The following is a 13,648-nucleotide window of genomic DNA, read 5'->3' as shown; positions in this document are numbered from 1 at the left end:
AAGTGATACTCATTTATTTCACTCTCCATGACCACTAGTTCTAATAATGGTTTGAGTATCCTTTTGATATGATTGCCTCTCTATCAGTCTGTTGATTTTGTTTAGCCACAGAGTGGCAATGGAGAGAATAGATTGCATCTCCCCTGACAGTCATTTCCTTGGGAACCATAATTTTCCATATGTTGAACGACAGAAACCAGAGTAAACATGCAGGAAAGACATAGGCGGTTTGGGAGGAACGGCTTTTAACCGACCATAATTTGGGGCTAGTCTGGGAGCTTGGGATCCTCTAAACAGAATACAGTGCTACTGAAGAGCCTAGATCCAGGGGAAATGGAGACTCAGACTCAAGTTCCAGGCGTCATTCCTAAGTGTATAGACAGCACACTTGGATAGCGTGCGGGAAAATGCAGCCAAAGAGGTCAATGCCCTTCCCGTGGAAGTCAGCTGCATTCTTCAGACCCTGTATATTAGGCATTTTCTGGAAAGGAGCAAGAGTGTAGTGTTTAAATTGCTAGATACAAGAGTCCATCCTGCATTTAAATCCTGGCTCCCACTTGCAAACTTTGTGACCTTGAACAGGCTAGACCACCTCTCTGTGCCTCAGTTTTCTCATCTGTAAAATGGAAATAAGGGTTGTCATGAGGCTTAACTACATTGTTTTATGTAGTTTAAAACAATGTCTGGTACTCAGTAAAGAATCAGTAAATGCTCTCGATTATAATTAAACGTATAAATGAGTATCTCAGAATTTGAAGTTAAACTAGAATCAAATCCAAGATATATGTCTCAGACACTTTCCTTGGTTAATAAACCATTACCATCACTTACACTTTGACTGAGCAAGTGTATTTGTGAAATTTTAATAATGGCTGGGCGTGGTGCTCTGCACCTATGGTCCCAGATACTCAGGAGCCTGAAGTGGGGTGATTGCTTAAGCCCAGGAGGTTGAGATCAACCTGAGCAACATAGTGAGACCATGTTTTTATATATATAATTATTGATCATTCTATCCATAACTGCTATCATACTATATATAATTCTAATAATATATAGTATATGTATATTATGATAGCAGTTATTGATAGAATAATATTGACTTGCAGATGACAGTTGGGCACAGCTTTTCAGTATGACTTTCATGATACTGTCAACCCAGCATTTGCCCCTAATTCTTTTCCTTGTGTCCCAAAGGCACTACACGTTCCAGTCACCTGTTGTTATATGATAAAGCATCTGAAAACCTAGTGGCTTAGGACAGCAGTAGGCAAACCTTTTCTGTAAAAGGCTAGAGAATATATATATTTTAGGATTTAAGGGCCACATATGGTCTTTTTTGCATATTTTTCTTTGTTTTGTTTTGTTTTATAATCCTTTAAAAATGTACCAAGCCATACTTACTTATTACTTAGCTCATGGGCTGTATGAAAACATACAGCCACATTGCAGGCCAGATTTTACCCAGAGGCCATAGTTTGGAGACCTCTGTTTTAAGACAACAACCTTGATTGATTATTATTATTATTTCTCATGGTTCTAGGAGTTGATTGGCCTTGGCTAGATGATTATCACTTAGGGTCTCTTGTGTGGTCACAGTTATATGGTGGCTGGGCAGTCACGTATTGTCTAGAGTCCTCAGCAAGTGGTTAAAGTCATATATAGAAAATCAGGCTGGGCCGGGTGCGGTGACTCAAGCCTGTAATCCCAGCACTTTGGGAGGCCGAGGCAGGTGGATCACGAGGTCAAGAGATCGAGACCATCCTGGTCAACACGGTGAAACCCCGTCTCTACTAAAAATACAAAAAATTAGCTGGGCATGGTGGTGTGTGCCTGTAATCCCAGCTACTCAGGAGGCTGAGGCAGGAGAATTGCTTGAACCCAGGAGGTGGAGGTTGCGGTGAGCCGAGATCGCGCCATTGCACTCCAGCCTGGGTAACAAGAGCGAAACGCCGTCTCAAAAAAAAAAAAAAAAAAAAAAAAAAAAAAAAAAAAAATCGGGCTGGGTGCAGTGGCTCACACCTGCAATGCCAGTACTTGGGGAAGCTAAAGTGTACAGATGGCCTGAGGTCAGGAGTTCTAGACCAGCCTGGCGAACATGGTGAAACCCTGTCTCTACTAAAAATACAAAACAATTTAGCTGGGTGTAGTGGCATATGCCTGTAATCCCAGCTACTTGGGAGCCTGAGGCAGGAGAATTACTTGAACCTGGGAGACGAAGGTTGCAGTGAGCTGAGATTGTGCCACTGCACTCCAGCCTGGGTGTCTTCAAAAGAAGAAAGGAAAGGGTGGGGGGAGAGAGGAAGGGAGGAAGAGAGGAAGGGAGGAAGGAAGGAGAAAAGAAAGAGAAAGTCAGCTGGCTGATGCTGCTTGTTGGCTGGAACACCCACAGCCCCTCTACCTGGCCTTGACCTCCTCATTTCACGGCACCTGCATTTCGAGGGTGAGCGTCTTCAGAGAGTGCTAAAGAGATGCTGCTTCTTTTCTCATAACCAGCCTCAATAGTCACATCATGTCATTTCCAACCTTATATTTTTCATTGGAACCAGGTCACTAAATTTGACTCATATTCAAGGGAAGGAAGACTAGACTCCATTTCTTGATGGGAGCAGTTTCAGTGAATTTGCAGAAATATTTTAAAAGCACACAGCATGGAAGCTCTTCGTTCCAGGAACTCTCTGAGAAGCTCCTCAACATTGCTGCCCTGGTTGGCTTTTGATTTAGCAATGGAGAATATTCACCTCAGACTGTCCCGTGATGTCTCAAAATAAACAAGTTTACTCACGCACAAACAATTGAACAACAGGTGGTGCTGAGTGATTAGCAGGAGAGTGTGCTATTTTCCCACATACCTTTGTCTTCGAAAACCCTACGTTTAAGAACTCATTCTCATGCCAGCATTTCTGGATTTTAAGGAGATTTTGGTACATGCATTTGGCATTTTCTTGATCTTGATACTGAATTCACTTGCCCATTGTAGAGGGCAGCCAGTACTCCTATTTGCTGTCTTCAAGGAGTTGGGTTGCAAATAAATCAATATGAACAAACTTGACGGTAAAACAAAACAAAACAGGCTGGGTGTGGTGGCTGTAATCCCAGCACCACTTTGGGAGGCTGAGGCAGGCAAATCACCTGAGGCCAGGAGTTCAAGACCAGCCTGGTCAACATGGTAAAACCCCATCTCTACCAAAAATGCAAAAATTAGCCCGGCGTGGTGGCGGGTGCCTGTAATCCTAGCTACTCAGGAGGCTGAGACAGGAGAATCGCTTGAACCCAGGAGGTGGAGGTTGCAGTGAGCTGGGATTGCAACATTGCACTCCAGCCTGGGTGACAAGAGTGAAACTCCATCTCAAAAAAAAAAAAAGTTATAACAATGGAACAACAACAAAAACTTTTTCCTGATAAAAATATGTTTGTACTGATGTTGACTGGTTCTCATTGTTTGGAAAGTTGAGGAAAACCTCACCAAACCATTGGAAGTTTGGCAGATCAGTTTTCACTGGTCTCTGAAGAAAGCATGTCCGTCAGAGAGGGATCTTCTTTCTGGTGCAGTGTACTGCTGTATTTTAAAGGGTCTTCCCACCAGCATGAACCTGTTGCACCATCATCTTCGTGGAGCCAAAGGGGAAAATTTGGTTCCTTGTTGTTAGCTTGGCTCCAATCCTCTGTCTAAAACTTATAACTCTATGGATTCATTTTTCAAGGATGATTTATTCTATCCAAATGTGTTGGGATTTTACTATGGACCAAGCAATGTGCAGATCGTAGGTATCATTGGAAGGTGGCTCAGCTAACCTATTTCAAGACTGAGACATTTTAGAGGCACCCTGGGAAGCAGTTTGCAATCCAGTTGCTCTGTTCTTCTTTCCAGCTGCTTTTGTTGCACGTCTTTGGGAGAAAGCTGACGGGTTGTGCTCGTCTGAGATTTGTCTAGAAGCCTTGAGAAAAATAACTGGAGTTAGTACATTTCCCTTTCCCTGTCTTTGACTTTTCTCTCATTTTCCCCAGCCTCAGTCACATTTGCATATTCTGTTGGTGAGCCTCCCTTTCGTGTCCAGCCACTAGGCTCCTCTTCTGTTTCTGGGGATCTGATCTCATTCCCAGTCAGCTTCTGCAATGGCTAGTTACATTGGTTTTCTAAGCATTGTTTCATTAACATTAGGCAGAAATTCATTTGTTTGCATTTTTATTCAAAACCATTTAAATTGCAGGCATATGTTTTTCACACTGTATTCCCAACTATTGTTTTCAAAAAATGATTCTCTAATTATTGGATGTATCTACCTTCTTGAACATGCAAATGCCCACAGAGTTATTAGGCTAGAAAGACCTTTCTAAGGCCAGGCAAACCATTCCTCTGACTACTAACAATTTTCTCCACTAACAACAAGAGCAGATCGTGGTTCCACTGAGGCAGGTCTACCTGAAGGGAAGGTGTGCTCTGCTTTGCTGGTTTTGCACCTGCGAATTTAGTGTCTGTCACAGCTGAAGGTGCAGGTGGCAGGGTGGCTCGTTTAACTCATCATAGGCAGGTGTTACAACAGCACACGGGGAGTGAGACACAGCTTGTGCCTTCCAGGAGCACATCAAGGCCATAGAGAGATCTTTGTGTCTACCCCTGTTTCATATGTTTGAAGACTATTCACACTGACTGTGTTTCTCAGATGTTTCAAAAAGTAAAAAACAAAACATTTTCAACTGCAAATAATACTCAAACACCTAGCTTCCTTACTTCTGAAGACACATATGCTTGTAAGGTTTTCTCCTCACCACTGGTTCACTGGACTTCGGATGTCAGCTTTTGATGATCCAGCTTTTACAACTGTAAAAAAATGGTGCCCTGGGAAATCCATACATGAAAGGGAATATTATGGACTGTGTGACCATGTAAATGCTTGGAATGGCTAACAGAGAAAGGAGAATTTTAAAAAATAGAGAAAAGACAAGACAAAGCTGAAAGTACCCAACAGTGCTCTTAGCTGACGTGCATGGGTGGGGACCAGGGATTAGAGAAGGATGGACCCTTCTTGTTCTCTGAAGGCCTGGAGCCTTGGTCCTAAATGAAAAGCAGATGGAAGAGCATGGGTTCTGATGGCACCATGGTCAGCTTAGTGCCCTTTGCACAGACAGCAAAGAACAGGAAGGTACAAGGCAAGAAAGACTGTTACAGCTCGCCACTCCCTTGAGCCACCACTCCAGATATGGATCTCCAAACTAGACTTTCTAGTCACATACCTGATGAAGGAGACTGCCTGTTCTGCCACATATGTTCACTGTCTCATTCCACAGGAACCCTCGGAAAAGCTATCTCATCCTGCCCTTGTGCTTGGTACCTTCTTACTACCATTTTTAAGTTTATGAAGGACAGCTACAACAATAACCCCTGTTCAAACCATAGAATCCTAGAATAAGGAACCTTATTTATAATCTACTCCTGTCCTTTTATTCACTTATTAATTTATTTGAAATAATTTCTTTTTGAGACACAGTCTCGCTCTGTTGCCAAGCTGGAGTGTAGTGCGCGATCTCGGCTCACTGCAACCTCCACCTCCCAGGTTCAAGCAATTCTTCTTCCTCGGCCTCACAAGTAGCTGGGTGGGACTACAGGCATGCATCACCATGCCCAGCTAATTTTTGTAGTTTTAGCAGAGACAGAGTTTCACCATGTTGGCCATGATGGTCTCAATCTCTTGATCTCACGATCCACCTGCCTCGGTCTCCCAATTTTAGAAATAGTTTTAAGCTTACAAAGAAATATCTAGCATATTACAGAGAACCCTTAGATATACTGTTTATCAGTTAGCATTTTGCCCCATTTACTTTGTCATTTTTCTCTCTCTCCTTCCCCTCCACACGTGCGTATGAATACACGTATTTGTTTCTGAACCATTTAGAAGTTGTAAGTATCAACTAAATAATTCCTTGTGCCCTAAATATTTGAGTGTGTATTTCCTAGGAAGAAGGACATTTTCTTACATAAACATAATGTGGTTATCAATTGCAGGAAATGTAGCAGTCTGCCTTCCACGTTCCAAGTTAGTCAGTCAGTCCAATCATGTGTTTTCTAGCTCTTCCCCCCACTGCGTGGGGATATAGCTCCGTATCATGTCTTGCATTTCGTTGTCATTCATCTGGAACAGTTCCTTACCTCTTCTTTGTCTTTCATGTTGCTGACATTGTCGAAACATTTAGATGCCATGTTTATTTTTCAGATGAAGAGTTAAGGTACTTCCAGGATCACATAGCTAGTTATGAAAGAATGAAGACTAGAAACAGGGTATTTGAAACGCAGAACAGATATGTTTCAAGTTAAATTTGAAACTAGATGGAGAGCAGTATCGTTTGCCTTTACTAAGTATTTATTAAATTTTCTTCAACTGCCCAGTCATTTAGAAACTTAAGAGATCACTGAGGTAGACAATTGTTCACCTGTAGAACCAGTATTTGCTCTCCTAAAAGGGCCTAATGCTCATACCCACAATTAGCGAGAAAATAAGATCTTTACCTGGCAATTTTCGTTAGACAAATACAACTTTTTGGTGGTTGCCTTAGCTAGTCCAGCAAAATCAGCTAATATTTATACCAACACTGCAATTTATTCAAACAATGCAAACTTTAGTCATTAGAAGAGCTAAGATTGGAAACAAACTGAAAACACACAAAGCTGAGCTTTGCAATCCAAGGGCATGGTAGTAGCATATCAATTTGGACAGATTAAATCCAGTGGACAGGGGCAAAGTGGTCCTAATAATTTAGGAATATAGTAGTCTTTTGGCATTCTGTATGAAAAGGAAAATTCCATTTAGTTGCTGTAAGGTGGTGGTGACTGCTGATAATGTACAAGTGTTGTGTGTTCTTTGCATGTGCCTGCACGCATGCACGTGTGCTAGGAAGAGAGTTGGGAAGGGCAGAGGGTTTTTTGTTTTTATTTTTCCCATTCTTCTTTTAGCATAGAAGGAGAGGAAACTTAAGTTGAGAGACTAGACCATACTTCATTGATGTCTAACTGTGGCATCATAGCTGGCTGTCACCAATACCACAATGGCTACTCTCCTCTGGACTCCTGTTCCACTTCTTTGGCCTCCAGTCCCCTCTGTCCTCTTGCAGAGAATTTTCAGGCAGCAGAGTCCCCATTCCTTGGAGACTGCTCACCCTCTCCAAAGTGTCCTCCTCCTCCTCCCATTGGCAGGAAATCCAGCCAGTTCAGGAGCACTTTCTTGGGGGTGTTGCTCTAACTGTGTTATTATTAGCATACATCCTCTGCAGTAGGAAAGGGCTAGTTGTGGGAAAGTAGTCATGGCCATAATGGTAGAAAGAGTAATAGTTATAACTCTCATTTTTGAATACTTACTGTATAATAAGCACTTTACATTTGTCAACTTATTTAATCTTTATAACAACCCAAGTGGTGTTCTCATTTCACAAAAGAAACTGAAGCCTAGAGAGATTATGGAACTTGCTAAGATCCTGGGAGCCCTGATTCAAATCTTGAAGACTCCACCACCAGTCCCATTGGCCTCTTCTCTCTGTCTAGAGGCTCAGCTCTCTTAGAAGACATTTGCATCTTAATGGCATCTTCTATGTGTCTCCTGGGAGCCTCCAGTCAGAGGCGGTGGTGGAAGGACAGTTCTACCCAGTGACTAAGGAACCAAGGCTTGGTGACTTACGCAGTTTCTTAGTGAACTAAGAAATTAGTGGCGTTGAGCCTTGAACCCAGCTCTGATGATTCTGTTCCATGTGTATCACTCCTCTTTCTAAAGCCAGCCAAAGCTTCCTGTTGCTCTCATAATGAAGGCCACACCTCCACCTTGACTTGCAAGGCCTACCCGAGATGGCTTCTTCACCTCTCCCATTTCATCTTACAACACCCTTCATGCCACTCCTCCCACTTAAGCCACACTGGTCTTCCTTTAGCTCCTTGAATTTTCCATGACGCTTCCCACTTGACAGCTTTTGTACATGTAGAACCCTGCCCTGTCTTTTTCTTTCTTTCTTCTCTGCTTGGGTCACAATGGGCAATTACATGTTTACCTAATTATTCACATTCTCTGGTAGACTGTATAAAGAAGGCTTTTTTGGTCAGTCCCTTTGTCAATAATAACACTGACAAATTCCCAATAGGGGACCTAAAAGCTAAATAACATATTAAGGGGCAAGACCCTGAGCCAGACAAGGGAGGGACCCAGAGATGAAGGTGTCCTGGCCACTGCCTTTGGAAAGCTTGCCTGCTAGTGAGGAGGGGAGAGCCAGGAGGAAAGGAATAAACTCATCAGTGACCAGAATTACATGGAAACTTGTTGTGGAGAGACCCGTACTTTAATGGATAGAAGGGGGTTCAGTTGAAAAGAGAAAGTACATTCTAGGCAGAAAGAATACAGAATAAGGCACAAAATTGCCCAAGGATCCAGCAAACCGGAATGGCAAATAGGTTTTTAAATGTGTCATTTCCTTTAATAAGCCTATAAATAAATGTGGGTACCAGAAGGTAAGCCCTGCTGGTTTAGGGGTTTGGTCCCTTTCATTCCTTTTTATATTCCTGGCTACTGCCAAGTGTCAGGTAGCACTTCAGTAGGTGCTCAGTAACAGTTTATTGAATAAATAAGGTAGGTACTCTCTTCTTGCATTCTACAGATGAGGAAATGCACAAAGAAGTGACATGATATATAAGTATTAAAGGCAGGACTTTAAGAAAATATAGGAAAATATGTTTTATATTGATGGGGCTGAAAAAGGGCCTTTAAAGCATAACATGTAGGCCAGGTATAAAATAAGCAATTGACAGATTCTATTTTAAAAATTTTTAAATAACTTTGCCAAAAAAAATCAGTATTGAAAGAAAGTATTGGAATAGGTAAAGCTAATTAACATAATTCAAAAATATAGTTGATATCTTTTTTTTTTTTTTTTGAGACGGAGTTTCACTCTCGTTACCCAGGCTGGAGTGCAATGGCGTGATCTTGGCTCACGGCAACCTCCACCTCCTGGGTTCAAGCAATTCTCCTGCCTCAGCCTCCCGAGTAGCTGGGACCACAGGCGCGCGCCACCGTGCTCGGCTAATTTTTTGTATGTTTAGTAGAGACAGGGTTTCACCATGTTGACCAGGATGGTCTCGATCTCTTGACCTTGTGATCCACTCGCCTCGGCCTCCCAAAGTGCTGAGATTACAGGCATGAGCCACTGCTCCCAGCCAATATCTTAATATATAAAGAGCATCTAAGAATCAACAGAAAAAATAAATGCTCCCATAGAAAAATGGACAGATGCTACAAAGCAGCAGTGGATAAAAGAATAAATAAAAGTAGCCAAGTAAAATAACCAATAAAAGATATAATTATATGTATAAAATATATATAGTCACTATACATTAAATAAAAATGTAAATATAAATAATACTCTGTTATTTTAGGTGGACGCTGACAAAATGCAATATTAGTCAATATCTGAGGAAGCAAGTTCTCTTATATATTGGGTGCAAGAATATAAGTTGGTATAGTCTTTCTGAAAAGCAGTCTAACATTATACTCCAAATTATAAAATGAGTCTACTCTTTGATTCAGAATTTTAGCTATTCTAAGTGGATAATCAAACAATTACATCAAAATGTTTTTATAGGGCAACATGTGGTGGTTCATACCTGTAATCCCAGAACTTTGGGAGGCCCAAGTTAGTGAACCCCTTAAGTCTAGGAGTTTGAAATCAGCCTGGGCAAAAAGACAAAACCTTGTCTCAAAAAAAAAAAAAAAAATTGGCCAGTTGTGGTGGCATGTACCAAGAGTCTCAGCTACTCAGGTAGCTGAGGTTGAAGGATTGCTTGACCGTGGGAGTTAGAGGCTGCAGTGAGCCATGCCACTGCACTCCTGCCTGGAAGACAGAGCAAGACCCTGTCTCCCGACTGAAAAAAAAAACGTTTTAACAAGTAATTATCACAGCATTTTTTCTAATATAATGAGCAGTTGGGAAGAATTTGAATGTCTTCCAATAAGAGATTAGTTAAATTATGATATAGCTATAAAATGGATTTCTGTGAAGCCATTACTTATGGTGTAGGGGTTGGCAGGCTATGGCTCAAATGCAAAATTCAGCCTATTGCCTGGTTTTGTTGATAAAGTTTTCTTGGAACACAGCCACACACACTAATATATGTACTTTCTATACATGAATTAGTTTATGTAATGTTAGCTGTCATGGCTGTATTGGCTGAACTGAGTAGTTGCAACAGAGAACAAATGGTCCAGATGCCTGAAATATTTATCATCTGTTCCTTTACAAACAACTTTGCTGACTCTTGACAGATAGCTATGTTCATTGATGTGGAAAGCTCTCTGTAAAATGTTACTGCATGAAAAAGGCAGGGTACAAATATACACATAGGTAGTGATCACATCCTTACATAAAATCATGTGGTGTTAGGAGGGGCAACAAAAAAAGCACCTTAAAGAATGTGTTTTTGAGAGAGATACCCTGAATTATGTTCACCAAAATATTCTGGACTACCTGTAAGTTGTGAGACTTCAGGTGATTTTTTTCCTTAACCTCTGTATATTTTTCTGTAATTCCTAAGTTTTTAAAAGCAATCAAGTTATTACATCTATTTTCTTTTTTGAGATGGAATCTCACTGCATCAACCAGGCTGAAGTGCAGTGGTGCAGTTTCAGCTCACTGCACACTGTGCCTCCCAGGTTCAAGCAATTCTTCTGCCTCAGTGACCTGAGTAGCTGGGATTACAGGCACCTGCCACCACACCTGGCTAATAATTGTATTTTTTAGTAAATACAGGGTTTCACCATGTTGGTCAGGCTGGTCTTGAACTGACCTCAGGTGATCCACCCACCTCGGCCTCCCAAAGTGCTGGGATTACAGGCATGAGCCACTGCACCTGGCCCCTGTTTTTCAAACAAAGAACTCGAACTGATAACTTAAAAAAGAAGAAATAGAGCTACTAAGCAGACATAGGGGAACTGTTAAAGCCTGTAAATAATGTAAATTGAAAGTGTTTTATCTTTAAATTAACACATTTTGAAGCTATTTCATACTAGTTCTGAGTTCAGTTAAACCCTTCTTTCATAAATTGCTCATGGCCTTATAAATAGTTATAATTTTGGAAAATATTTGGCAACACTTTAGTACCTTTTAATATACATGCTGAATTTTTGTAACTTTAATGTACATCTTGAAACAGTAATCTCACATTTAGAAATACACACTTTTACAGAAATAATTTTAGTTTATGAAAGACTATATGTGCCAAGTGGTCTAAATAACATAAAATGTCTTTGATTTAAAGCTAAATGTAATTGAACATAATAGTCTCACAAATGCTTTGTTTACTGCAGTGGCAAAAATATAGAACAATATGAAGTACAAAACAAGGCTACAGAACAACTGACATTCTCATGCTTTGCTGGTGGGAATATAAAGCAACCACTCTAGAAAATAGTTTTTAAGTTTTTTATAAAGTTAAGCATATATTTACCATATGGCACACAATTCTACCCCTATATGCTTACCCTTGACAAATCAAAATTTCTGTTCACATTTAAATATCTACGTGAATATTTATAGCAGTTCTATTCATAAGTGTCAAAAGCTGGAAACAACCCAAATGCTCTTCAGTGGGTGAAAAGACAAACTGTGGTGCAGCTGTAAAGTGGAGTGCCACTCAGTAATAAGGAGGAGCATGCTGTTGATAACCATTATCACTGAATGAATCTTAAAAGCACTTTGCTATGTGAAAGAAGGTGGCTTTAAAAGCTCACACACTGTATGATTCCATTTATGTCCTTGGGAAGACAGAACAAAGGATAGAGAGCAAAGTGTTTGCCAAGTGTTAGGGATGGAGGAGGGTGTGGGCAATAAAGGAATAGCATCAGGGAATTTTTTGACATGATGGACTGTTCTGTATTCTAATTGTAATAGTGTTTGAACAAACCTATAGGCATATTAAATTCATTTGGTGGTACACCAAAAAACAGTAAATTTTACTGCATGTTAATAAAAATTTTTTTAAATTATATAGGAAAATACTGAAAGAGAATGCATGAAAATTACAATGTTTGTTTAAGGTGATGGTGTTATGGACAATTTTATTTTTTTGTTTCCCCAATGTTACATGAAAAATTATTTCTATAACTAGTATACTTATAAACAAACCTATTGAAGAGCTCTAAATTTATAGTAGTACTATGTAGGTTTAAGAAATGAACAAATAGCCCTTCATATGGCAATAATATCTTTAAAAAAAAATTTTTTTTATGGAGTCCTGCTCTGTCACCCAGGCGGAAGTCCAGTGGCACAATCTTGGCTCACTGCAACCTCTGCATCCCAGGTTCAAATGATTCTCATGTCTCAGCCTCCCTAGTGGCTGGGATTACAGGTGCAAGGCACCACACCCAGTTCATTTTTGTATTTCTAGTAGAGACAGGATTTGACCATGTTGGCCAGGCTGGTTTCAAACTCCTGACCTCAAGTGATCTGTTCACCTCAGCCTCCCAAAGTCCTGGGATTACAAGGATGAGCCACCATGCCTGGCCTCTATGGCAATAATATCTGAAGACAATGTGCATCTTAGGTCATCAGGAGCAGTTCAGATTGTGTCTGTTTATGAAATTAATAAAGCATGTAGTTTAGGAAGCAGAAATGGAAGTAATCATGGAATTTTTGCTTGGTTAAAGCTTCTTTTATTTGGAATATTTATTTTTGTAGTATTCTATATTCATCTTTGATGCCAAATAAATAAGATTATGTTTTAAGGCAATAATGACCTTGTATAAACATGCATTATCTTATTTGTTCTTCAGCATCCTCTAACCCCATCACTGAAAGATAAAAATGGTTAGTGCATGATGTTGTTTGAAAAGAGGAAACCAAAGTTCAGAAACATTCTAGTTTAAACACTGGGTAATAAAAATGCTGTTTTCTTTAACTTTTCTTCAGGAAGACAGATTGTACTTTTTTGTTCCTTGCCAGTAATGATATTTAAGATAATATTATTGTATCTTTTATTTCAGTAATTTCCTAGGCATTATTAGAAATGAAATTAATGTATGGCTTAGGAGAAAAAGTACATGTTTTGTTATTGAAAATTCATAAGTCCTTTGGTTGTAATGAATGTCTCTCATCTGTTTGGTGTTTCAGGATTTTATATTGCACGCTGATTATACCTATGTATTACCTCGAGCCTTTCTTTTCATACATCTTCCTCAACCTACAGCTCATCGTCTTGCAAGTCCTTCACCTTTACTGGGGTTATTATATCTTGAAGATGCTCAACAGATGTATATTCATGAAGGTAAGGACGACTGTCCAAATATTACTGCTCTTAGTTAGTGAATGTCATTGCCAGGTTAATAGTAAGACCCAGAATGTTGAATGTTCAAGTTAATTCATAGTTTTAAATAGAATTCTTTTTTCTTGATTTGATTAAAATTTTGGTAAAATAGAACTAGATTTTTCATAAGTAGGTCTTTAAGCTGCTTTGAAGAAACTGCTTTTATTAGAAAATATATATTTTGACATTTTAAAAATGTCAAAAATTCTAAAATTCCAAAAATTGGTTGCTGTTTTTATGCTTGAAAAATTTTAAACTTTTGTTTATTGATATGTAATGTATGTGCATATTTATATGATATTTTGTACATGCATAGAATGTGTA

General features: G+C 39.7%; 1 protein-coding gene across 1 annotated transcript in view; it reads left to right on the top strand.

The window, feature by feature from the left end:
- CERS3 (ceramide synthase 3) overlaps positions 1-13,648 on the top strand; it is a 102,220-nt gene that overhangs the window by 59,744 nt on the left and 28,828 nt on the right. The window contains exon 11 of the mRNA XM_010351239.3: positions 13,132-13,285. Coding sequence (XP_010349541.1) covers positions 13,132-13,285 — 154 coding nt within the window. The remainder of the gene's footprint in view (positions 1-13,131; positions 13,286-13,648) is intronic.

The sequence above is a fragment of the Saimiri boliviensis genome, chromosome 5, assembly GCF_048565385.1.
Source record: "Saimiri boliviensis isolate mSaiBol1 chromosome 5, mSaiBol1.pri, whole genome shotgun sequence".
Taxonomy (NCBI): Eukaryota; Metazoa; Chordata; class Mammalia; order Primates; family Cebidae; genus Saimiri; species Saimiri boliviensis.
Note: the sequence above shows the minus strand (reverse complement) of the source record. Positions and strands in the feature narration are given on the sequence as shown.